The sequence below is a fragment of the Platichthys flesus genome, chromosome 10 (assembly GCF_949316205.1).
Source record: "Platichthys flesus chromosome 10, fPlaFle2.1, whole genome shotgun sequence".
NCBI lineage: Eukaryota > Metazoa > Chordata > Actinopteri > Pleuronectiformes > Pleuronectidae > Platichthys > Platichthys flesus.
Window position 1 is genome coordinate 16,902,438 of NC_084954.1, and position 27,835 is coordinate 16,930,272.

At 40.9% G+C, this 27,835-nt stretch overlaps 2 protein-coding genes across 2 annotated transcripts in view; both read right to left on the reverse strand.

Moving 5' to 3' along the window:
• Window positions 1-19,567, reverse strand: part of LOC133962353 (peroxidasin) — a 56,213-nt gene extending 36,646 nt beyond the window's left edge. Inside the window, exons 1-4 of the mRNA XM_062397925.1 lie at window positions 19,359-19,567; window positions 6,509-6,580; window positions 5,095-5,166; window positions 1,795-1,866 (exon numbers count right to left, since the gene is read on the reverse strand). Of these exons, the coding sequence (XP_062253909.1) occupies window positions 1,795-1,866; window positions 5,095-5,166; window positions 6,509-6,580; window positions 19,359-19,543 (401 nt within the window). The 5' untranslated portion in view covers window positions 19,544-19,567. The remainder of the gene's footprint in view (window positions 1-1,794; window positions 1,867-5,094; window positions 5,167-6,508; window positions 6,581-19,358) is intronic.
• Window positions 19,568-23,177: 3,610 nt separating this feature from the next.
• The window catches only part of myt1lb (myelin transcription factor 1-like, b), a 102,914-nt gene continuing 98,256 nt past the window's right edge, over window positions 23,178-27,835 (reverse strand). Inside the window, exons 20-22 of the mRNA XM_062398143.1 lie at window positions 27,764-27,811; window positions 26,715-26,777; window positions 23,178-25,898 (exon numbers count right to left, since the gene is read on the reverse strand). Coding sequence (XP_062254127.1) covers window positions 25,758-25,898; window positions 26,715-26,777; window positions 27,764-27,811 — 252 coding nt within the window. The 3' untranslated portion in view covers window positions 23,178-25,757. The remainder of the gene's footprint in view (window positions 25,899-26,714; window positions 26,778-27,763; window positions 27,812-27,835) is intronic.

Here is a 27,835-nt window from a genome sequence, read left to right on the forward strand (position 1 = left end):
GCTCGTTGCCCCTCCTCAGCTTGTTGCCTCTCTCCCTCCTTGTTCATTCGTCGTCTGTGTTTTCCGGCTAAAACAAATTTGGACGACCTTCACATCAGAAAACGATGTAGCCATAACAGTTTCTCTCAGTAAAACCCAAACACCTCTCTCCTACTCTCTCACTCAGATTTCCACGTTCCTCTTCCTGCAACTACCCAAGTCTCACGAGATCTGAGTATGAGTCTCAATCCTCTTGTCTTGTCAGACTTGAGTTGTTGAAAAGTAAGTTTCATGCTCAAGTGAGTGAGACTTATCGTTGAACAAAAAATACGTAATATGTTGCCAGACTCTTAGCAAAGACCCAGAGTAACAGCTAGAGCATTTTATTGGTGGAAAAAAACAAAAAATTTAGTGGACATTTTGTCGCAGTTGCCCTGTAAGATTAAATTGCAGCCTCTGCCATTGTGTAATGACTGCTGGCTGAGGTCCTCTACTGGACCCGTTTCAGAATTTTCATGCATTTACACAAACCACATTTATAAACACAAGGCTACTTTACATTTCTGTTTCAGAAAATCCGTTTGCTATTCAGTGTGGCCCTTCTATGATTTCTGACAAACCCACTGGCATGCAGATGAAGAAAACTCAATACATGAATGGGGCATAGGTTTTTAGAGTTATATAGATTTCCTTCACTTTAGGTTTTTGGCAAAAAATGTGATCTGACTCAAACCTTGTCTCCCACAAATAAAACCCTTTTATTATTGTAGCAAAATTCAAAACAGCTGCCAGGCATGGAGCCTGGTGTTGGAATCGCTTTGACTCCATGAATTAGCCATTTGTTCTCTGTTAATGTAGTGAGAGTGAGTTAAGGTCCCTTCCAACATTTACACAACAGTCTCATTTACAAAGAAAATGGCATTCCAGCCATATTTGTTAGGATAATGATGAAATGACATATTAAAAAGTGATCACTGAGTTTCTGTAACTGTTCTGTAACTACGGACACTGCTCATAACTTCGATAACATTAAATTATCCTGTTAAACATGCCAAAGGATCACGCTCCACCACAGGCAGCCCCTGAACTGGACGCTTTTTGTGTCTGGACTCACAGGAAGTAGTTGAATTGTAACCACACAGACTAAACACACACAATGCAATGGACGTTTCTCACAAATACACACAACAACTGATTACATCAAATTGAAGCAGACGAGCAATTTCTGCAACAACGAGGACAGATGCAAGTCAAGCTTTGCTTAGGCGGAACAGAGCTCTGACTCCAGCACTACTGGCAGCACCGCAGCTGGACATCATGCTTTAAGCTTCACAACGGGGTGGGGGTGGGGGGTGCTGGGTGGTGGCGCATATCTGCTGCCCTGACCACAACACATGCGACTCATGCAACAGGGTCAAAGGGGGGTCAGCGCAACACATAAGTTTGGGTGCACACATGTCATGCATTGTGGCGGAAGGAAAGAGGCTCACACATGGGAGAGAGGAGGTGGGGGGATCTAACTGAACAGAGCTATCATGATACCTGTGTAAGGCCTACACAGTCATGTCAGCTCCAAAACAGAAATATGCCAACATCTGTGACATGCTTGGGACTTTAATACATCATATGACTTGGGCTTAGAAATGACTTCTGACCATGCAGACCTTACCAGGACTCATGAGATGTTCATAGCAATCTTACAGGAGGGTGGGGGTAGAGGGATTTTACAGAGAGAGAGAGAGAGTAGGAGGGAGGAGGAGCAGCAGCAGCAGGGCGAGCGGGGGGGAAAGGTGGATGAGGAAGTTGGTCACTTACAGTTGCTCAAGAGAGACAAGGCCCTTAAATGCTTGTCTGTCAATTGATTGGATTTCATTCTTGTACAAATAGCTGAAAGGAGAGATAATCAGTAACATTAGTAACACACATACAGGATCATCTGAAATCTGCCTGGTTACTGGGAGAGAAAGTAGAACAGTAAGTTTACTGTAGATAGACAGGTTCTCTGGACACAGCTAGTCATGAGCGGAGGAAGCTCCTCCACACAGGCTAGGGAGTATTTAGAACCAGTCACTGCACAGTTCAAACTAGAGGTGATATTGTGTTGAGCTGTCTGTAGCGCACTGGTTGTAACATGACATGTGTAACTGCCAAAGCTCCAGTGCTTTTCACACAGTGTGGTCTCTCTTCAGCTACAGATGTGCTTGACTAAACAGAATTAGATATGCACCGGGCTCCCACAGACTGCAGTGGACAGTTTAGTGTGAGCTTGGACTTCGAGCGTTGAGCACTGCGCCTGAGGTTGGTGATGCTGGTAGTGAAACCTTTAGGATATAAGAGAGGAGACGAAATTAACTGAATGAACCGTTTCATTCAAGTTCTCCATTTAAACAGAAAGACAGCAACCAACCCAATTGACCAAACGCCAGCATCAGACGCCCACAGATCAATGTCAAGTATCGGTAGAAGCATCCCACGTAGATGATGGACACTACACATACAGTTTTTACGTCATATTAAAGTCTTCATTGAGCTTCCGACACTCGGACGTTGGCTCAGACTTTCAGGTATGAAAATGCATACTATATAAATCCCTCAGGGAATATATTCATGTATTAATGAGTCTGCAATCGGATTATGTGTGCATTCCAATTTCAAAACCAAATGTTTTAATTTGATATTAATTTGATTCATGTGTACATACAGAGGTACAGTATAATGTGTGTGTCTCTTCCTTCTTTTAAACTCTTTGTAACTTCCTATATAAAAATTGTAAAAAGGGGAAAAATAAACGAATACAAAACTTGGTCTCAGAAAAAATGAAATGAAGGAAATACAGCTGCTGAGATGGTGTATGAATCAAATCAAAACGAGTATGACTTTATCAGTGGACTAACAGTAACTATGATGTCACAAATTCCTCACGTGTCAAATCTTTTCTGCACATGTCTCCACTTTGCTCAATGACGTACACATTTAAGGTTGAAACAGACTGAAGTTCAATGCAGCCTGTATCAGGATCGACACACTGCAAGACAAACAACACCCTCCCTCCTTCATCCGCGTGAAGGAAACGTGATATGGGGCTTACAGATGTCGGCCTTTTCATCTCAGCCTCTCCATCGCTGCGCTCATGACGAGACACGATGAGAGATACAGATCTCCTAGCACAACACGGCGTGACGTTATGTAAGGAAAAACAAAGACTTCTTTTTATCACTGCATACCCATCGAAATGCTCTCACCTATCTGGATCAGTCCTATCAGGTTTCGTCATAAAGAAAATGATAAGAGAGGATAAAAAAATAAACAGCTTCATCGCATGTAGCGTGATACCTGATAACGGCAAATTGAGCTAACAGCCACAATCGACAGTCATGGAGACTTGCTGCTGATATAATACATGTTCCAGAGGCCTTTCTACTAAGAAACGGATGACGACAAAACCAAAAATATTATAACTACATTTCCATGCAGAGAGGTTCAGTTAAAAATGTAAATGATGGTGAGGATACTATTGGTCTAAAAGAACAATCTCTTTGCTTTAGTGATATTGCACTGATCAGTATAGTTGAAATAAATGGCTTAAAGATTGAAATACTTCGCTTCTCTTTCAATAACTCCCTGACAGAGGCTTGATGACTCTGTGAATGTGAAACACCGCTGACTGACTGCGGCCTTTGTGTGTGTGTGTGTGTGTGTGTGTGTGTGTGTGTGTGTGTGTGTATTTGAGTGTTTCCCAAAAGTGTTGAGTGTGAGTTTCCCTTAGGAAACTGGATTTAGGAGTTGAGGATTAAAATCTTGAGCAGATCATTAACTCATCAAAAAGAAGATCATTTGCACCTAAAGCAACTAGTGCATTATTCAGTGTATACAGTGTTTGTTTTTACCTTAATTTAAATGTGGGACTTCTCTGGGTTAGTTGGAAAAAATTTGGATAACCTTTAGGTCCTAAGAATCTGTTCCTGTAATAAATACACTGTCAGACAACTACGGATGGATGTGAAGCTACTTCATAATTAGAAAAAGAGGAAACAAATCTAGTGATGGGTTCCCGCACAGGGGCCTGTCGACCTCTGTTTGACTTGTTTATGGAGGTGGATATTTGGCGGGGGAGTGTTGTATAGACATTGGGTTTGGAAGACATGAAAGATGAAGGGGAGGGGACTTCAGTGCAGTCCGAGGGAAGCGAGGAGGTGAGAAGGGAGATACCATCTTGCCCTCGGCTACAGCACACCGAATCAGCAGGAGGAGAGCGAGAGGGCGGAGGGGCAACTTAGCCCTAATCACAAAGGTTGGGGCAACACTTCAGGCTTTAGATCAACTGCTTTAAAGGGAGAGGAGCTCTGTAATTATAGTTACTGCAGGATTACACCATAAAGAGTGGGCTCTATCTCTGGAATGTGTGTGTTTGTGTCAGTGAGCCGAGGACAGAAAGAAAGGCAACACCATCTAAACCTTACCTACTTCACACAGGCCTGTGTCAGTTCCTGCTCATCATCCTGCTCATCTTCACTTTAAATGTGTACAGAACATCTAAAACAAACATAAACCAAATGAAATATGCCCGTCCCTAACGTCCTGGCATTGGAGTGCTGCACATGATGGAGCTGTCCCCTAAAAGTAGAGGAGGCGATGCTCGTTGTGAAGACTTTTGTAAGTGGTCATTTTCTCCACTGCCTCACTGTGACCAGAGTAGTGCAGCAGCGACTGTGTCAGGCTGTAAACTCGCCTTCAAGTCACTAAACCGATGGAAAGAAAGTGCAGCACGATGGTGTGGACTCATGACGTGCGACTAACGGTGCTGTCAGCAATCCGACAGGAGAGATACAACCGCTTCCAGACTTCCAGACATGCAAGTACAAAGGATGAGTCAGAAGGGAGACTTCTCATTGATGTAACACTGCACTGATACATTTTCACTGTCTGAGCAGTCTATAGCAAGATCAGCTGTCCTCCTCTTTAACACTCAATATTGTTATAATTATCATGTTGGCAACTAAAGTCTAAGGCAAGATTTAACAGGCTTCCTCTCCTGGTGATTGAATAAACAGAGAACTTCCTACCGAGCCTGAGAAGATAAACCATCTGAAAATGTGGACAACAAAGGCCACTCACAGATATTTGAGGTTTTCCAGGTCTTCAAACGCCCCCCTGGGGATCCTTCGTATATGGTTGTTGTTGAGGAGGCTGTGAAGAAAAGACGACAGGGGTCATTTTGTGGTTACCAGACAGCGGGACAGTAAGTTTGGTCCTGGCTTATTCTAAGTGAAGGCCATGTCTGAAGACCAGATGCAATGTTATTTAATTGGATTGGACCAACCCTAACGCCTTACCTCAGTCCCAGTAGGAACATTCTCATAAAGGTGGAGCTTGTTCACTCTGTTTCACTCCATGGTTTGAAATCACAAGGGCACAGATTTAATTTCTTTTTGTAATCTGTAGTGTGACACTATGTCATAAACCGACTGTGACATTAGTGACGTACAGTATTTCTATCTGTGTTCAACAGTGACATTGGAGAACATCACTTTAGCTCAAAGCCTTATATGCTCTATTTAAAAAACATTGGCTGCTTGGCTGACAATCTAATGGTAAAATATTGACTTTGAAACTTAATCTAAGCCAACATGTCTATACATATATATATATATATATATATATATATATATATATATATATGTAAATAACTATATATGCACATGCACAATATGTGTATTCATTTAGATGTAACATATTCTATGTAAGATGATCAGATATAAGCGTGCTGAGATTGAGCTAGTTTGTTGGATGTATGGGCTAAATGTGTGTTCGCTGTTTGTTTGTTTTTCAACAAAAATATATTTTTAAAAAGTGAATATTTAGATCTGTGCTAAATTGCGGTTCCTTTTTTTGCACAGCAGACATGGAGGAGAAAAGAATTTCAATAATGCCTGAAAATTTGGAGCAAGTCGAGGTGTGTTTGATTTATTCACGCCATCAACTGCACAGTCTGAAATGTGACAGTATCAAGATTCTGATATGTCCACATGAGCAGATGCCACACACACTCCTTCATTATTTCAAAAAGGTTGCTAAACTAATGCACTAAAAACACAATGGTCCATTTTTGCTTTATTATCTTAGCAATGCACCATCTGGCAGACTGGACATATGATAAATAGCCCTGTGGGTGGAAGTGGAAAAGTAAATTCCTCGCAGATTACGAGCTGACCTACATGTGTGAAACCACAGAACGGAGCAAGAATTTGCCCGTGCGTGCATGAGCGCGCATGTGGAACACAAACAGGACTTTCTGAGGAAGTGACAATCATTCTGCGGAGTGCCGTTAAAAGGAAAGGGGCTTGATTCATTTTCACTGGCCGCCTCCTTGAGACACTGGCATTTCTTACAGACAGGATGTCATTACTCTGTAACCACCTTCTACCTCAATATTATTCAGGAAACAATCACATACCAGAGAAAGAGGTTATCCTATGGAATATATACAAAAGATCCCGACTGTGCATGCAGAGCGGGGACCAAGACTTACAGTGTGTTGAGGTTCTTTAATCGTCTGAAGGATCCCGGTTGTATATCCTTGATTTTGTTGAACCTCAGGTCTCTGCAGAAAACATAGAAATCTTTGTTGAGTTATATTCAGAAACATTTTTCATGAACAAAGCTGCAGAGAAAAGCTATGTGAACTCAGCAAAGCCATCAGCACACATCTGCGTGAACTCAGGTCCACGGCAGACCCATCATGCAAAAGTCCAAAAGGATAATTGGACACATTACTCATCACAGAAGAATGCTTTTGTCGGTTTTAAATCATGAGAGCAGATCTATGTGACATTTGCCCCAAAGATAACAAACCACAAGGCTGGACGCAGCGCTCGGCAGGTCACAGTATCAGTCTCCTGTGTAATGGTAATATCGGCTGACGTGACACTAATCACCCGCGCTCTTACAACAAACGGCTTAACGTGCCACGAAAAGTGACAAGCTAAAGACTCTAATGCTGCAATTAGCCCGGTGAAGGTAAAAGTAATTCCGAACGCTGAGTGGCATCACCAGCCCCAGACTGGTCTGTGAAATTTGAACATCCCGTCTCAACAGTGATGTTAAGTTTGAGAAACTTTGGCTCAAAGTCATCTGACCTTCAGCTGGGCCAAGTTAATTTTCCCCCAGCCATACAAATCATTAGTATTAATGTAGCTAAACAGTGAACAAATACAGAGAGTCTTCTGGTAACATCCATCTCATATGGATGGTACCTTTATCAATGGGTTTCTACAGGTTTCAACAGGTTCTATTTATGATTTTTTAAGACCACAAATAATGCAATTGAAGACCTATATATGACAGATATGAAGAATTATCAGTTTCCCATTATTGAAGATACGGGGAAGAAGCAGAGTAGAGAGAATAGACCTCTAAATGGGGGGAATTCATTTGGGTTTTTTATTTAAAGCTGGTGCATAATATTTTAACATAAAATAGAGTTTTTAAGACCAAAAATTCGGATAATAAAATGTCTTACTAATAAAGACTCCACAGATTTTTATATTTTTATCCACAACAACTATGATGGGCGATTTGTGCTGTAACTTAGTGAGATCCATTCCAGCCTCCAAAAGAAACTTGGAAAAAAGCACAAAGCAGAGATTTATCACTGCATTGACTGACGGGAGAACTACATCAGCTTTTCTGACCTAGAAAGCTCTACTCCCCCAGTAGCAGCTTGGACCTTCTACCGGCATTCTTGATAGTCTATGACCTTACAAAGTAAATACTCTGAAGCTAGGTCAGGCAGACCTCACTGACTATGCAAAACTGTTGGGACACCAGATAGGTGAGAATCTTCAGATCAGTATTTCTGCTTTTTAGGGCTAAAAGAGAAAGCATACAGATTTAATTTGGATGCCTTGTTCGTGCACTATATTAGCATTATTTGTGTCTATTTCTCTCTATGCACAGGCATGGCACCATAAGGCTATACCTTCCTGAGGGTTTTGCCGATGTGTGTTTCTGTGAAAATTTTAGCCAAAAAAATGTATTATCAAAAAAGAGAACTACTCATTTCATAGCCAGTGAAATGTTTATGGGTCATATGCTCTATAAGAAGCCGTCACATATGGATCCAATCAGAGTGAATACAATATTTCATAAAGTGACTTCCTCTTATATAGGCTGTGAGAGAATCCACTCAAAGAGCTTTTCTGTGACTGACATGCTTTGGATACACAAGTGTTAGGATAAGTAATTCAATCAAATTTATGATTATTAAAAGAATAAGTAGGAAATTCCTTTGAGAAAAAGAGGGTCTTTAGTTGAGATAAATAAAATGTGGTTACAATGATGAATCCTTAGTTTTAAACTTAAACAAAACCATCTCACAATTACGCCGTTTGTAGACATGAACTCCGGAAAATGTCTAGACAATGGCGTCCGTACAATGAGGAAATCCTCTGTTCAGACGTGTTCACAACAACCGAATCATGGAGCATTCAGGTGAAGGGTGGCTCAGGAGGCAGGATCTGACTTAATAATTCCACTGCTGAGATCAAGTGTTTTTATTTACAGCAAATCGACAGCGACATCAGTCCTAATCACCAAAAACTCTCTAATCTCATCGTCTTTCCCAGTTCACATCTTCATGAGTGTTTTATATGTGAATGGCAACTTTTGAGATATTTCACTTCATCAACAAACCCGAACATTATCTTGAGTTTTTACGAGTGGGCTGTAACTCCAGAGAATGTCCAGAGCCTTTGACTCAGTGATTTGCACCTAGAGCCCCTAGGACAGTTTCAGCAGATAGTCCGGAGTTTATTGCAAGTCTGAAAGTTTCTTTAGAGAGTTCAAAATAAGAGAGATTAGGCCTTACCCTAAGAAAACTGTTAAACGGTCTTAAATGGAAACAACAGGGATCACTGCTCGGTGAAGAGTAAGGAAAACAGATCTCTCCAGGCAACATGAGGGTGCAGAGTGCACTGCCCGGACATGCTGAAGGCAGGGGCTGTCCCGCTCGTGTGCCTGCCTGCCTGCCTCCAGCTCTAAAGGATGAAGGCAAGGAAGAGGAGAGCAGGCCTCTGTTCTGTTTTAAGCAGCTCCAGTCTGTAAGTGTTGCACTGAGATGAAAGCAGTGGTTCTAATTAATGCTATAAGACATTTAAAGTAAGTTTAAAGTTATGACCCGAGCTAAACAGCCTGGTATAAAAAAGTGAAATGTTAAAATCAACTAAATGTTAACCTTTGTTTTAACTGGAGTTTGCTTAATTTGACAAGATTGTATTAAATAAAACACAATGATACGAAACAGGCCCAATTTCAACATACAGTTGGAAAGTAAAAAGTCACAAGCTGCAGCTGTAACTGTTGCTACATCCATTCTACTATGTTTTCATCACAGTTCTGGATTTAACAAGCTCTAGTCCCTGTTTATACTCACCCGAAAACACACATCATGGATGTATGAAGCCTGTAGGTGTGATATCAAGCTACTGCAGAATAATTGTAAACAATAGAAAACAACAAATATATAAAAGAAAACAGAATCAACTGACTAATTAGAGCCGTCTCTACTGGGCCATCTCAGCCTTTGAAGCACAATGAAGCTAAACGGCAAATGGACTGCAGAATATTATTTTTGTAATCTTAACAACCACTCTCAAGCTCTTAACACTACAAGTCACATTCATGAATTAATACAGTGCAAGTATATGCTGCTTTTTAAAACACACTATTCATGCACTGCCAACACAGCCTTCAGGGGCAATGTGAGGCTTAGTATCTTGCCCAAGGGCACTTCAGCATGTTGACTGGAGCAGCCGGGGATTAACCCACCCACCTTTGTCCGCGGATGACCCCCCTGACCCTCCTGAGCCACAAATGACACAGGTGTGAACATGTTTTTAGAACATACATTTCTTTTGTCCATTTTTTCTGCACATGTGAAACTGGAAAACTCTGCGACTTCATGGATTAAAAGCAGCAGGTGAAAAAAAACTCACAAACTCATAAGGTATTATCACACAGAAATCCACATTAATAGATTGTTGATTATCATACAACATTCAGTTGGTTAACTCAGTGGCTGTGTGTGTGTGTCCCTCCCGTGACTGTGTTTGCAGAGAAGGATAAGTGCACCAGTGTGCTGTGTGCATTCAGAGGCTCAGCTGTTGGTGGGGGTTGACCAGAGGGTCCTGGTCTTGGCGGGGGGGGGGGGGATGATGACATCAGCATCACTGTGCTCTCATGGCCTGCAGTGAGTGAGTAAGACTGAAAATTTGCCTTTGATCACAGAATGGCAGCACACACTGAATTGCACTGTGTTGCCTGACCCTGCACATCCATCGAAGCCCAGAGACCGCAAACACACCTACAAATAATCACGGGCCATCCTCTACTACAGAGCAATAGGCTGCTTTACAAGGTTAATTCACAAGTTCTAATCTCACAGCAAAGTTCATTTTTCCCAAGCAAGGAAGCAACAAAATGCACAATTGTTTGACCACAACTAAACAGGAAGTAATCATTGCTTTTTGCCAGAGGAGCATGACGGCCGATAAAGCTGCTTTGTGCTGGTTTATCTTAAGGGAACAAGAGAAAAGCAGGGGAGGAGAATGACTCAGTCCACGAGGGGTGAAAATACAGGAAAAGCAGGGGGGACATTTGGTAAACAGGGACTAACAGTGACATTCTTCAGCAAGTGGTTCCATTTAGTTGCAACAAAAATAAACAGAAATTGCTGAACATTTTACGTCATTTATTCTGTGAGTTGTGAAATCAGTCTATTAACTTCCATGGATGTGTTTAATTGGAGTTTTAATGGGAACGATAAAACCGAGGCTAACCCTGCAGAGCGGCCGACTCAGCCTGAGTGATGAAGGAGCAGCTTGACAACAGCAGCAGAGAGAGTAAAACAAAAGATCATTTGATTTATTTTTGAAGAGGAAGATGTTTGTCATTAACCCACACATGAGTTTGGGCTCATAATTGAACATGCCATGCTCATTAGAGCGGAGTCACAATGTGAAAATGTTTTAAATAAAAAGTAGCTCCGAGATTTACTACGAGATTTTCAAGCTCCTTTGTTTGCATTAGAGCTTTCTGGCATTAACTAAACTCAGGCCATTTCTCAACCGACTCCAACATTTTGGTGCCCTGGGTGAGATGAAAGGAAAGAGCAGTGAAATGCAGCATGCACAGGAATGCAGCAGTGATATTAATCCCCCCCCAAAAAAACATTTTACTACACGATGAGTACTATTACTTGATACCTTAAGTACATATTGCTGATAATACTTTCATGTATATACAGTTGTAAATGTGTGCCTTTAAAATTTTTAGCACATTTAATTTGAGTTACATGTCACATCACACACTGATTCTTCAGTATTGATACACTGATAATTTCACATACGATAACATATTAAACATAAGAAACAAAAAATGTAGTAAATGTTTTACTCAAACATTTTAACTACATTGTGACTTTAACACTTATTTTAACTTAAGTCTGACTCTTCCTTGAGTACTTTTACTTTGCAAGAGTATTTTGACATTTCTGTCTTGATACTTTAATGTCATCCACCACTGCTGGCCTGCCCATCAGATTTCTATGTCAGAGTCTAGCAGCTATCGTAGCATTTCCCAGCGTTATTGCTACTATGCTACATTATAATGTAAACATAAGACTGCACCTTCATATCGGCCATTTTCCTCCTCTTCTTTTCTAAGTTTCTATTCTTGTTTACCTGAAGGCTCACCTTCTCATTATGAAAAACTTGAGATGATAATAATAATAATAATAAAAAGTATGATTAATTAAGGCTGATCCAATTCAGTACTTGCATCAGTCAGTGTAACGTCCTTGTCTTGGACTGAGATGTGCACAATTACTCATCAAACTGCAGCCATTATCTCATTCTATAAGTCAGTTTATTATTGTAATTAAAGGGTATTTCTGTCGATAATGTCTTTACAGTAACAATTAAGAGTCAAATTATCTTAGCTGCACCCACGGGACATTCTGCAACTTAGGCAAAAGACAATGTCGCCAATGCCACTACCCGGCCCTGCTCAAAACATATGAATGACCAATTTTGAGCAGACAACGCTGACAATCTGCTGCAGTGTTTTGGACACACTGTGGCTGTGATGAAGCTACAGGTCCAGTGAGTGCACTGAGGTGATTTAGGGACAGAGTAACTCTGCCCCCCCCCCCCCCCCCCAAAAAAAACACAGGAGGATTACAGTACTTATTTGTCAATGTGCTACAACAACAATTTGAATGAACTAACTCAGGGGACAAAAAAATTTACTACAAGACTACTAAGACTTAGTAATTTACAGTCAAATCAAATCAAAGTTTATCGTCACATGAATCAATGACAGCGTCATCGGAGCAGTGAAATTCTTGTGACGTGGCAGGCAACGTCCTCATATAATATGCAAAGGATTCACTTAAGTTGATCTCAATAAAGACACTGAAGAGCAAGCAATCCATTACGGAAATCATGGGCCCAGTCTAAGACTTCACCTGCCAAAGGCATCCATGTGGGGGCCCAGTATTTAACCATGCTACTTTTGAACTTTTTAAATTTTTTGGTACTAAGTTCCCATTAACCGGTAACCCAAACAAAGCTTTAAACAATAATGTGCTCTCCTTGGCAGGGCACCTCAGATGTTTGACACACTCCAGTGAGAACTCACAGCTCTTTGAGAGAAGATCTATACCCAATGGCAAGGCTGCATGTCAATCACAAGAGCCGGGGGAACATGCTGCACTAGTTTGTGTAACTGGCAGGCCCCCCATCCATAGGCTGAAGGAACTGGAAAAAAAAGATTATGCTGAGAGTTCTCTATACCACCAGACTTAAACAATAAATGGCGTGACGGGAAAATGGAAAACTGTTGCGTTCCATTTGGGGTTCCAAGCACCCACTGCAGGGGTAGACACCGAGATAGATTCCATTAATCTTTGTGAGAGAAGAATCAAAGTGATTCAGACAGCTAGATGTGTGGATAGTGCTTGCCTACAGACATCTGATTGAAGAGGATTGTTGCGAGTATCATTTTCAGCTCTTACCTATTCAGCTGATTATCATCGATGCCATCTCGTTTTCCCAGGAACCTCCTCTACATTTAAGAGATTAAAGCTGCTCTCAGACATGCACTGAACTCCAGATATATTCATGACATTTTCTGTGGTCTGAGTGAGAACGCATTTTTCTAAGTCAGTTGCTCCGGACATTCTCTGCTTCTTGCCAGCCCCCGAGTTAAATGTCCAGAAAATGTCTGAGTTAGCCCATGCGAGAATACAGCGGAAAAAAATCTCTAGCATTTGGGCATGTTGATGCGTTCTTCATATGTGAAAGGTAATGTCTGAAAACGTGCACTGTAGCTGGTAAATGGTGGTAGGTGTTAACTACTGGGCGGGATCCACATGTGCTGACAGTTTGTAGCTAAACTGTCAACACATGTGGATCTAATGCTCTAATGCATAAGTTGCTCAAAAATTACTGTGGGAGATTAAATGACGTGCAGTTGTTAAATTAAACACCCTCTCCTAGCATGACCAGTAAAACATGTCCGACAATGCCATTAATGTGCTCATCTGCTACCATGGCATTCACAAGGCAAATAAATCTCAAGAAGCAAATGGGTACAGCAGCTGTAGAAAATGAGAAGAATTTCAGAGGAGATATCTGTAAATTCTTCTCTGAGCTCCGACGACGGCTGAACCTGGCCTCTGCCCAATTCAACCAGCATCTGAATGCCATGTGTGGACCTCTCCTCTTTCTCTCCCTCTCGACTCAGGAAAGTCATTTGGCTTCGTGACCCATGCCAAGGACTCTCCAGTGTACGTGAGTCATTCTTAGCTAAACAAGAACATGGCTGGCTCCTTGTTGGTGGGAGCAACACAGAACCAGGATCTCCAAACATGGCTGCGGTGGATCCTTGGCAAAGCACATCCTTTGTTAAAGTGACAAGGGTTTGTTTCTTGTCAAAGGAGAGCCGGTGGATAGTAGGAGCTAGGGCTGGGCAATTAACCAAAAATATATCGAAACAAACAATTATAATCTCTAACTGACCTTATTTTGTCAATGTCGGTAATTTGGTCAATACTTTCCCTGATGCGTACATTCAATTGTATTGCAATAATCGGGATACTGAGTTGAAGTCCTATAGGAGCCTGTCCAAATCTTACAGAGCCTGAACGGTTTGGGCTGCTGAATACAGCTCAAGGTCATAATGAATGAAAAAGGGAGAACAATTCACATGAAGGAGTAGTTCACGTACATTACTTTGGGAACAATCACAGGAACTGTTGACTTTGCTGGAATCTTCAGCTGGAAAGGTTGTGTACACACATCTAAGGTGATAACGGACTATAGGGTCATCTATTAGAGAGAGTCCAGCACTGATTATTGTCATAGTGACCCACTTATGTTTATTTCTGACAATCAGGAATTGATTAATTTCATAATGTCATACCCCAAAATAACATAATTCTCTTTACTGCATTAGGTTGATAGACTATAAAATGTTAGTGAATGTAAATGCACTGAACTGATGACTATTTCCACTTTGTTGTTTACGTTATGTAGTTAAATTCCACAACTTGGAAAGCTGCCAAATCAGGGCTGCCTTCTGAAAAACGGATAAGATTCTTCAAGAACATTTTGTTTCTTTATTTGTCAGTGAGTGAGCAGTGTACTTGAGAAGTAGAGCTGCAGAGTGACCGCTTCCTTCTTTCACAGTGCTCACTGGGGTAAAATCATTCCACTACGTCAAATCATCGTATCAGTTTGGAGAAGATGTCGGTGATAAGCAACTGCAGACCTGAACCCTGTGTGTCTGACCCAGACTCGAGCTTTCGTATCATGTCTGGTGTCTGCAGAATATCTCAATGCACATTTCTCCTCGGTTGTTGTCACAGTTAACATGCATTTGCTTGGAGGGATTACTTGGCTTGTTTACTATATCAGGTGAACATCAATGTGACCCCTGAGCGCAATCATAAGTTCATGAAAGTGTTGCTTCGTAATTGAGAGAGAGAAAGACAAATCATCAAAAAATTTTCTAACACCTAAATCTAATTCAAATGTTGAAAAAAATAAGGAATAATTATACAGTATGAAGGAGTTTCTCAACCGATAGTCTGAATATACATCCCAAAGTGTTTTGTGAACAAATAATGCAACTAATGAGACAATTAAAAGCATTGGTCAACAAAAGAGGGAAAAGTATTTCACAAATGTGTTTTTGTGTTCTATTGTTGTGAAGATGCCTTTGGCCTCCATGAACAACAGTATCCCGTCAAACTGACTGGACAAACATTTCTGCAGAGCAGTAAACTTAATAGGTGCCTATTATCAAACTTGCCTAAATAAAATGCATACTTTATTCATGATAGATTTTTTCATGAACTAATTTAGAAGAAACGTGAAACAGTGTTCCCCGTAATTCCCCAGCTGTCTTGCATTGGATGGGCACAGGAAGAGGCCATGTAGAGTTTCTTTCAACAACTATCTTGGGCCCAATCTCCCTGTGCAAATGAGCAAAGCTTTGGGGATTTCTGGCTTTGCATTCCATAATGCTGCAGAGACTGAGTGCCTCACAAAGCCTGACTGCAGCAAATTTCACACAATGGAACTCCACTTTCTCTCCCTGACTCACTGACACTCAGTCCGACCAACCAAAGAGACCAGGGTGAGCAGTAAGAGACATTCAAACAGAATAGTGGCAAGACGATGACTGCCAAATAGTAACCCATGCAGCGCTCAAAGAAGGGTGTCACAGAAATTTGTGTCCCCGATAAAGCCGTTACCAGGCGGAACCAAGCCGTGAAATCGAATGTACAGCCCGGTGACACTGTGACACCAACCCCCACTGATATGATTCCCCAGCCTTCCTGCACCCACGAAACAGCAGTTTCCACTCATGTTCTGGACACTGCCGATCAGAAAACACTCAGGTACAAAACTGAGAGCTAGTCCCACTCTGTGCAATTGCATCAGTCCAGCCCTGCATTCCCGAATGTCTGTGAGTAAGTAATAGAGTCGGCCAAATTCCGTGTGAATGACCAACGTAACACAATTAGTTGGTCAGTCGAGCTTTTGGGAGTTTCCCCTTAGACCATAGCCATTTCAATATAATTTGTCACAAACAGTTTCCATTATGTCATGGGGGGGGGGGGGGGGGGTTCAAGCAGACCTGCCAACGTCCGTTGCTACATTTTCAGACATCAAATTTTCTCTAACTTTAGGACAAACTGTAGCTACTTTCCACACACTGGCCAACATTCCCTAGGAGTAAGGGGGAACATATCTCCATTCAGTGAGTGTCATAGAGTCACAGCACTATCCACAGTGAAAGATAAAAGCTCCTCTCACACATGCACTACTACCTTGAACTTTTCTAGATACTTCCTGGAGGGCCTGTATGTGTAAACACAAATGTCTGAATCAGTTGAACCTTAAATGGACTTAACACTGGCAGTTTCCAAGTAAAAGGTCCATGTAATGAAACATTGTACATGTGGCTGAAACCATGTGGTATAAGACAGGAAATATGAAACAATGGCACATGAATATTCAAAGTGTGTATTGCATTTCCACAAATTGACCATAAAACCTAAATTCCGGGGATTGACAATGCAAGATCAAGTCTTAAAGTAAGTTTCAACCTAGTACTGTTTACTTAAAACAAACTTCTATGAAGTACGCAGTTTCAAAATAGTTATTTACAGTACCTTTATCTTAAAACCTCAATCGTCACTTGGAAAGAAAGTCAATCATCAACTGAATACAGTTCACTATAAGCATGAGCCAGTATATAAATTTCAGCAGATCACAACTGACTGACATTTACATACAGAATGTGTATGTCACTGTTACAACTAGCACCATATACAATGCAACAGTCATAATAAAGCAACAAGCCAAGACGTCAGAACATGGCCCACTGGGCTACTGACTTGTGACATACAAATCCTCCTTTAACCTGACAAACTTAGTTTGATGTGATACAAACAGAAGAGTAATACTTGTGTTTGAGTCTTTTCTAGAGTTACTAAGGTAATGCCAGTAAAACAAACTGTTTATATTTGATTTTGGCAAACTAGTGCTAATGTAAAAACAATCATTTCTCAAACTACAGCAATTCCCTGAGAAGTTATGCTGCAGTGTCATTACGGAGAGGAAACACAATTTATTATCATGCCTAAAGCAGAAAGTCCATAGAGAAAACAGCTGAAAAACAAATGTAGGCCAGAGAGATAAAAAAAAAAAAAAAAAAGCGGCAATGTTCCTTTGGTCCAAGTGTCATGTAGAAAAGCTCCTGGCACGAAGCCCATGTGCAGTAGTACTTCTGAGCCAACACTTCTCAATTCTCTACTGAAGTGGCCCAGAGGAAACAGGGAAACTGAAAGAGATGTTTTAAGTTTCAAAAGATTGAAGACAATGATATTCATTGTTTTAAGCTACTAGGAAACCACTCTGGGTTTTAGCGCCTTTTTTTTTCTGGACTGTTTCCCACCTTAGAAACTTGCTTCGTGATGCATGTGTAAATGAATACAAACACACATAACACCTGGGGTCATAATAAAGGAAATTCAATACTATATAAAACTGCCTGACTCACTAGAGCGAGACTACAGCTGTAAAAATATATTGAAAAAAAGGTCATGCAAGAAAAAGATAAACAGGAGTAGATTTCATATGATTAACAGACACTATTAAATTTCAATTTCTTTCCCTGAATAACTTAATAAGTCAACAAATGCTTGACTTTTCCATCATGTTGTGCTTCACACACTAAAAGGCTTACATGGTGAGTCATCTCACAATCATAATACCTTAATTCTAAAAGAACGGCCCGTTGCCAACTGGAAGAAAGAAGAAGTCCATACTTATAAAGCACACACGGCTCCAGATCAAGTATCTATGCAACAAAAAAGATTTCTTTACTTTCTATGACTTAATCCCAAAAACCACTTAGGACCTCGAGGAAAGCTCTGACCCTAAAGCCCTTAGTAAGTCGAATATCATTTAACAGCTAACACAAACTCCAGATTTAAAACACCTCCCACCTTTTTTAATCAACTTTGACTACTGCGTTTTGAGGCTTCACTTGATCTCCCACAGCAGAAGGACCACAAAAATGCATGACCACAAAACTCATCCTCAGATTTAGGCACTCCTCACAACAGCGCCTATGGGTGAGCTTACCGCAGACATCCAGCGATGTGAGGGAACATTTTGATACAGCAGAATGAGGGAAGGCCAGGTACGACCTGTATTCATGTACTGACTTGACAGCCGAGCTAAAGCAACAAGTGGCTGGAGCTTCAAAGCTCACACCAGCACCAGATCCTGGGGAAACCAAAGCATGCTCGCCCCTTTGATCAGATTTAGACACATCCTACAGGCATCCTAAACAATCCTTTCATTGCTGTGGTGCAGGGAAGCCTTTTTCTTTCCTTGGGGGCTCAGGGCTGTAGGCTCGGCCCAGAGGACAAGGCTAATTCTGAGTACCCTGCTGTGGTACAGGCTGGCAGAGCTGCCTCCCTTTTGTTTCCCCCCCCAATTGCTCCCAGCCTGAATGAAGCTTTTTATAGACCAGTGCATTATGGACACGAAATGCACAACCCAGATTGCAGGGGGACGACTAAAGACAAAAGGTGCCACATAGTTGGGAGGCAGGGGCTTTGTGTGCTCTGGCACACTTGGCCACATCACAGAGGAGGTTGTTTAGTTGGGTGACTGCAGCATGAGTGCTCCTGACAACCCCAGACACAGCCACAAATGGAAGCACAGGCGGAGAGATCGCAAAGGGATCAGGAAGTCCTCCATCGAGCTGATCTGGAGCAAACATCTTTTCTGGGAAATGAAGTCCACATTTCCCCCACTGGAACATAGCCTCCCCCATATATAGCAGTGTGGGAGTGTGGGAGATCAGACTGTGGTTTCAATAAAATCTAATTGGTCTCTCACTTGCAATCAAAGTGTGTGTTTCATGTCCCGGGGAAGGAGACGTTAACACTTGCCGGTGAAGAGCCAGGTGAAGCGCCGCGCATCCCCCGGGGGCTGTGACCCCTGCACACCGGTCAGATGAGCCTCTGCTCTGAGCAGCTAAACCCGCACACAGGTGCCCCAACCCGGGGGAGACATTCTGATACACTGCGGTGTAGCGTTACGTAAGTTTAACTTTAGTCCGCAGCTATTTATAAAGATAAAGAAAAACTTCGTGCTAACTTTATCAACCTTCACAATTCACAACTCTTCTGAGTTCTCTCCGCGTTCCCCCTCGTCCTCCTCCTCCTCCTCCTCCCCGCGGGCCGGGTCCCGTTCGGTTCGGAGGCAAAGGGGGGGAAAGGAGAGGCTACTCACAGGATGGTGGTCTGATGGGACACTGCCGGCACGGTCTCCAGGTTTAGGTGCATACATCTCACGGTGGTTCGGAAACACAGGCAGCGGCTCGGGCAGCAGAGTCCGGACCGTGGTCCCCCGAGCAGCAGCAGCAGGGCGGCCGCGAGGAGAGGCGCAGAGAAGAGCTGGGCAGCCCGCAGCGCCATTGCTAGCAGTGAGCCGAGCAGAGCACAGACCGCCAGCTGGCCCTCACACACACAGACACACACACACACACACACACACACACACACTCTCTCACACAGCGAGGGAGCGAGAGGCTGCTCAACTTGCAGAGAGAGAGAGAGAAACATACAGCGAGATAGAGAGAGAGAGAGAGAGAGAAACACACACAAAGAGAGAGAGAGAGAGAGAGAGAGAGAGAGAGAGAGAGAGCGAGAGAAAGGCCCCCCTCATGCAAGTGAAGCGTCAGTATCAAAGAGTTTGTAAGGTTGTAATAACCCTTTGAGTGTTTGTTTTACCACCATGCAATAATTTTGACTTATTTCAAAATGTGCACGTCTCCACCCCCCCACATTCAGAAGATTTTTGTCATTGAGCAAATTATAGCTACAGATTTTCATTTTTTCTCTGAGATGGAGCCCACACAAGGTAGATGATATTTCTGGGACCCTCTCTTCTAAGTTTAGCTTTAAAGGTTCAGTGTGTACGATTTACTGACCACTAGTGGTGAAGTTGCATGTTGCATGTTGAGAACCAGTGGTAGCCTGTTGACATAAAAACTCACTCTGGGCTACTGTAAACAACATGGCGGCCTCCATAGCGAGGACATGCTCCTGATGTAAATACAAATGGCTCATTCTCGGGTAAAGAAAAAAGAACAACTTGTACGATTTAGATGATTATGAATTAGTGAAACATCACTAGAATTATTTCACATTCAATTTCTGGCTATAGATCTCTTTCACCATAATCTTACATACTGGACCTTTAAATATAATTCGACACCACCAATTAGTCATTTGAAAGGTCAGCATGATAGAATTATCCTTAAAAGACATTCAACATGTATTTACAGTATTTTCAACATGTCAACACTGAATATAACATGATTATTATAATGAATGATTCAAGAGTCTTACAGAGTCCCCAGACCCCCATTTGAGAACCATTGCATTATGGGATAAGGTTGTTCGGTGTACTTGAGGACACTTTTGTAAAGATTGTAACCTTGACACTTGAAAATACACACCCTTAAGTAAAGGTGGGAAAAAGTGTAAAAATACTCCTGCATTGAAAAAGTAAGACATATGAGTGTAAATAAAGCTACGTTTATTATTTGATTAATGCTGTAGCTGGTTAAAGTGAAGCAAATTTAAACTAATATAATTATTTAAATAAGAATTATTATTAAATAAAATAAATGTAAAAAAAAATAGGGACACAAGATAGACCCAAACCATGTGATGATTATACACTTTACATTTTTAATTTTAGCTTGATATACAGAAAGAGAGAGCCAGACAACCCTGCAAAAAACAGATGTAATACATAAAGTGTTAAATCGTGCAGTTTTTTTCATGATACAAGGAAAACCTCTTATGTCTGAGGTGTCCCCTGTCCCGTCACAGTGGAGGATCACTGTACAGAGTGAATAGCTTCCTGTAGTGTTCCATGCTCCAGCAGAGCTGAAGGAGTTTCTTGGATATGGTGTTTAGAATCAAATAGAAACGTTAAGTTAAACCAAGGAGCAAACGTAAAAAGGCTGACCTGCCACTGTCGAACCTAAATGAAATGCATTGATTAATATTATTGATTTGACATATGCTTGTTCTGACATGTTGAGACATCTGCCTCGAAGAAGACTTTTGGCCTCTTTGTAAATCGGAAAATATGACAAAAATGAACAAAGGAATGTAGAGCAAGCTGATATCTTTAGTTTGAAGGCCACTGGTAGCCCCTGGTGGTGGCGGCAGAGTACTGCGTATGATGTGTTTTTGTTTAGTTTTAATCCACAAGCACTACAAAGTGGTGGTGTGTTCAAAAAGTTATCTGAAATGCTATTAGCAGCAAAAACGTGACAATGTTCTTTGTTTTTAATGACTATATCAAATAAATACTGTTTTCTTAAGGATGAGAAAATATATTCATATTCAATTCTCTTAGTCAGCAAGGTAAAGCTAAGCTCATTTGAGGGCTAATTAGCATCCCATCAGTTACAGGTGAGAACTATATAGATGACCGCTTGATGCACCAATCAGAAAGGAGACATTTAAATGCCTCCCCACTTCACATAAATCGAAATTCGATTTTTCGAAGACCATCATTGACATGAAGTTAAACGGTATCTTCAGCATTGTTGTTGTTACGCCAGTGTTCCTTGGTCAATAGGTTGGGTTTGCTGACATCTGCTGGTCATTTTCTTAAATAACACGTACCCTATCACCCATTTTTTCACAACCTATCAAATAATGTTATGCCACTCAGCAGCTCCCGGGCCTCGCTTGCTGCCTCCTGATTGGTCTGTTATCTCAAATTGTAACTGCATTAACCTCATTCCACATCCATGTTCTTGATTCCTGCATAGTGTGGGTGAGAGGTGGATGCATCCCCTGTTGCTGGCACACAGCCGCGTCATTGTTATCATTTCAGCCATAACAATACTGTTCCATGACTGTTGTTAGCGTTTCCACAGCCTGATCGACTAAAGGCACAAATTAACTAGGGAATTTTTTTTTAGAATATATAAGTTCCCTCAATAAAAAGAAAACATTCTGTAGACTGTGGTATTTCATAGTACTGACAATCTCCACTGGTGTATACTGGTGAATTTCCTTCTGTTGTACTATACCATGGCTCGTTAGGGCCACAATATGTGGAATAAATAATAATTAAGTTAGAATAAATCTTAAGCAGTTGTGACTTCCACTTAATCTTTTTCCATGTGTCAGGAAAATGCTGCCGCTATTTTCTCGCGGACCCAATGACCTGCATGACCTTTCATTATTTCCTAACACCTTGGTGTTGGTCTTTATCTTATCTGTTTTTTAGTTCCACCATGTGTGCAAAGGCATTTTAATGTTATCATTAGTATATTTATTTATTGAGTTTGATCTGAAGTCAATGGAAACAAATTGATATCAAAACCTCTGTGGATTGGCATAGATGAGGGTTCTCTAAGTTCCCTGCTGTATATTACACCATCCTAGTCTGCATGGTTAAAGCCTCTCACTTCGATCAGTTCTCAGTTATGCTTTGTACATGATGATGCACTCAGACTTAGCTGACGTTCTTGTGCCACTTTCAAATATTTTCCTTTAGTTTTTTTCCGAAAAAGAGACTAAAGACATTAAAGGGGACATATTATGCCCATTTTACCACAAGTTGATATGGCTCCTTGGGGTCTTAATGAAATGTCTGTAACAAATTTTGGTCAAAATACCACAAGGATAATTTAGAACAGCACCCTTTTTATCTTTTTGTCTAAAACAGTCCACCTCAGATTGACCTGTTTTGAGTGCCTGTTCCTTTAAAAACTAATAAGCCAGCTCTGTAATACGTGGGGGGACCTGTCCATGGTGTACCCCTACCTTCTGCCCAATATCGACTGGGAATGGGGCCTGCGGAAGAAATTCTACTTGAATATTGAGAGTTGCTGACTCTTCAGGTTCACTCTCATGTGGTTTCCTCGCAACATTAACACAGATTATCACACAACCCCCCTATAGATCACATATGTGTGATTTGACAGACCTCTCCCCCCAAAGACCCTCAAAGGATAAGCGATTTAGATCATAGATTGATGGAAGAACACAGATAAGTGTTATTTTACAGGCCTCTGGCAACACATTTTTTTTCTTTATTCAGAGTAAGATGTGTCAACATCCAGCATGACAAAAATTGTACAAAGTTCACAATTTATAAATTAAATATCACAGCAACTTGTGATCTCACACATTTATAGCAAAATTAAAATGTCAACAAATCCATGCTGTGTAGTACAAAAATAAATCAAACTTCAGTTCCACAGAGAGCACAATAGTTTATACAAAATCCTGTCTTTGTTAATGGTCACTCAAATCAACCTCGAAATGAATCGGCTCAAAGAAAATAATAAACTCTGATGGAGTCACAATAATTTTATATGAAAAGTCAGCATTCTAAATACTTGACGACCGTTTTTGTGTTCCCTATAGATAGTCACAGATAACTCTTTTTCAGATTTGTTATTTATGTACCAACATCAGGTGAGCAGCCAGTTTGTGCTTTAAAACCCCTTTTTCCATTTTTCACTGATAATGAGAAGTAATTCAAAAACTGGTACTAGCTATTACTCTACTGAAGCATTACTATATTGGCAAAAAGCTGCAGACACGATGCTGTGGAGAAAAGGCGTATGCAGTCATGGATGATGGGTAGTAGAGTCCTGAAAGAGGACAGCAAAGTACAATAGATGAGATTCAATCAGGTGAACGACAAGCACCTTTTGCATTAGCTCTCAAAAAGGCAAATTCTGAACATGATCGCTAACAACTAGAACAACAGAACGGAGGGGTGTGCACGCAGCCTGCGACTGGATCACCCCTCGAAGGTCTCATTTCACCAGACCTACCTTTTCTTCCACTTTTTTTCTATTTTAAAACCTTGAATTGATTGACTATTTAATCCTTTGTACAGTGATTAGATATAAAGTGCTGCTGGGGGATAACTTCATCTTCCTAAAACATAGCAAAAATGAAAGAACATTGTTAATGTTTTTACATAATAGCCTACAGTATAACTGCTATGGTTATAATCATCCGCTTCTCTGATTTCAAGTCCCTGTTCCTCCTCTCTCAGTGGTACTAAATCCACGCCCGCAGTGGCCCCGAGCGGTTGGTTGCTCCAATCGTGTGCCAAAGAGGTCGCCTGGAAAAAAATTGCACGCCGCCGTACGCAAAGGATAATATCTTCAAGGACAAGTGCAAATAGTCTACTGGCACATAAGTGGGGACAGTGACCCTGTAAGTCCTGCTGTCATACTCTATAAATACTCTTTACAAAAACCCTCTGAAACCCTCCTTTTTTTTAGGTGCTCGGGTACTGCTTTTTAGTTCCTGTAAGAACATCAAAACATGGAAACGAAGGTGTCCCTGTGCAAAATCGTACAGACAAAAAGTGGAACTCATATACTTTCCCATCTAAATCTCAATGTCCAGGTTCCTTCCTCTTTTTTAAAAAGACTTTTGTATTAAAAGATTTGTATAAAAATCAATATTTTACATAGGTTATATTAAAAAGATTCACGTTACCCCGCTATGCTTATAAACAAGAAATTGCATATACCCAACCTTTTTTTTCTTTCTTTTGCAGATTGCATCCTGTACCTACGATAAACAAATTATTTAATTATTATATTGCTGAGACCTTTCTGGATCCTAGCAACGACAGGTGTCGAGATTGAGCAGATTTGATTCTAGAAAGGCTCGAATGTGGTCATTGTCTTTACACATAATTTTTTCTATTTGAGATTAGTTAATAAGGATGAGCATGTGAACATGCATGCACCGCACAGATGTGTTCCTCTAGGAATTTTATCTCCTAGATTAATGGGAATTCCACCATCTGGTTTCCGTGTAATGATGTTTACAATATAACTGTTCATACATACATTCATACAAACATCAGGTCAGTTTCCGTTACAGCACCAATTGAAAATGCCCCCACCTACAGCTACACATCCTTTGTTGTTGTTCTTCGTCAAAACAAAACACAAACGTTTCTCAAGCATTGTCAGAAAATAAAGCAATTCGCAAACCAGTCTTGCTCTTGAACAATCTACACGCAAGAAGAAGAAGAGGAGGAGGAGCAGGAGGAGGAGGAGGAGAAGAAAAAACAAAACCTCTAAAATCATCCAGTCCAAAATCCGCCCGTGAGCAGAAAAATAACTAGCTTCCTCCTGGCTCGTAGTTTTTTCGTTTTTTATTTCACTGTCCGTTTTTTTCATCTAAAATGCTTTTGTCCTCAAACGATAAAAAGAACTCTCGTTCCGTAATCATTAGCTTGTACTGTTCAGAAATATACACTAAAAATGTGCATACATGAGCAGCTAGAAACACTACATGACACTATGTCAGCTCATATGAAAACGTACAAAATGTGAATGTCCTCAAAAACTGTTCCGCGGTTTGTCTCTTTTTATGTTCTTCCTCAAAGCAAGACCCAAAAAGGAAAAGAAAGACGGAGAAGTAATGATCTTGAGGTCTTCCTTAGCATAACACCTCTTTTTTGAGAGAATTCAGAATATATAACACTACATAAGTCACTGCACCGCACCGGGGAGCTGAAACCGCCACTGCCTGTTTGTGTGTGGATTTGATGCACCGTCCAGACCTGCCGGGAGGAAACAAACAAAAAATGTCCCTTCACTCAAAGAAGTGGTTACACTTGGATCCCTTGCACGGCTTGCTTGATGTTTTCCAACAGGGTTTTGTTTTCCTGGCTCTGGTACGGCTCTTGATTTGTGTACATATCCGTTAGAGTGGTCACATAGGCATCAAAGTTCTGATCACTGATTTGCTCCTGCAGGAACAGAGACACAACAAAAAGTTACAAAAAAAGAACCAGTTTCAAAGTAACAACAAAAAAAAACTACAGGTCATGGAGCTTACATCACACATGCATATAAGACATGAGCAGGTAAAGACCATCGTCATTTACATTTTATAGACAACAGAATACTTAATTGTGAAAAAAGGAACTACTGAATGACATTAGCATTGTATGGCAGTAGAAAGGACAGATATTTGCGTATATACCGTATGTATAGTGGTATCCGAAAATAAATCGACTTAGGTAAAGATACATATATTTCAAATGTACAGGAACTTAGTAAATCTACTCCGTTCTGGATGCATTATCCTGCTGGCTTTGCCAATGTGGTCTCACACAATAGACTTTCCAATAGGATCACACATTTCAAAATAGTTTTTCAAACCTATGCTATGATAAGAAAAGTAAGAATAAATTTGAGCTGTACCAAAGTATTATATACAAAGCCAATAGTCTGTGTAGATATTGGGCATTTTTTCTTGTATTACTGGGAGTCACCACTAGGACAAATTGGCAGCAAAGCTAAGGTTACTTTCGGGAAAGTCCAAATAATCTAGAAAAAGACAACCTCTGTGCCGAGAAAATCTGACTCCACTCACACTCCGTGCTATAAAAACAGACACATGTTTTTGTATTTCTAAAAGATTAAACGCACATTTTTTTCAATTTCTTTTGCACATAGCAAAATGTTTCTTTGCTTCCATAAAAATTACATTTTAAAGAGGAGGTGAAAAACAATATGCAGAATGAAAAGAGCCATTTAGATGATGCGACTCATCGACTTACTTGCTGGTGCATCTGTAAGCAGCTGTTATTCCGTAGTGGAGGCTCTTTGTGTGCCAGTGGTTTCTGTGGAGATAAAAACAAAAGGACACATTCCATTTAGCGCGCATTGAGAATCCAAGCTGTTGTATTCGCATGAAAACACTAGGTGGCAGTATTGGATATAAAGCCACAACACAGAAGGCTTCAAACTGGAAAAGTAGAAGCTGGACATTGATGAAGACAAACAGGACAAACACAGAGCCAAGCCAACCCATGTCCTCGAAGTGGCCCCCTGGTGTTGTAATGTCTCCTCTGTAAAACCCTAAGAACTTTAATTCATTAGATTAAACTGTCATTGATTATTTTTAACTGCTGGAATATGAAAGGAGGATGTAATTATAAAAAATGGCTCACTCCTAAGATAAGAATGCTTGACTGAGGTTTAATTCATTCTTTTGTCAATGAATTGTAAATTAATCCATTATGCGAGAAGGATGAAACAGGACAGAATAATGTGTGATTGCCATGAAACTCCTGGCAACAATGTTTCTGTTAAATTCAAGAGCCAAAAATCGGCCGACTGAATGATAGCAGATGAAATGTGGTGTTTGAAGCACAGTTTCCTCCCTAAAAAACAGGTTTCCATCCTTAAAAAATGTCTAATATCACAATTAAAATGAAAAATGTTTGCCAAATTAATGAAAATTCACATTTAGGACAAGAACTGTAAATTAAACATTTGTGAAAATGCAAAACCTCAATTTGCACTTTGATAAATTTAGGTTGGACCTGATTTCCAAACTCCCCCTCACAGCTCGGAATGACAAGCACCGCGCCACATTCTCAACTGAGCATGCAAAGAATAGGCTGTGGTTAAATGCACAAATAGATAAATGAATGAGCTGCTATAATGCTACATTTAGCCATTTTTTATTCAGCGACTTGCCGGGCTCGCCGTTCCTGGTGACCCTTACCATATGAGGGAGCTGGACATTAGCTAAACTGTTAATCAGTGACTGGCTGAGGTTGGCCAGCTCATGCAGGAGAGATTCATTTTGCTGTTCAATCACCTTGTTTTCCTCCTCTACAGACTTCAGGTTGGACTCCATTGTCGTGATCTGAGTGGAGGAGGATGACAGGGT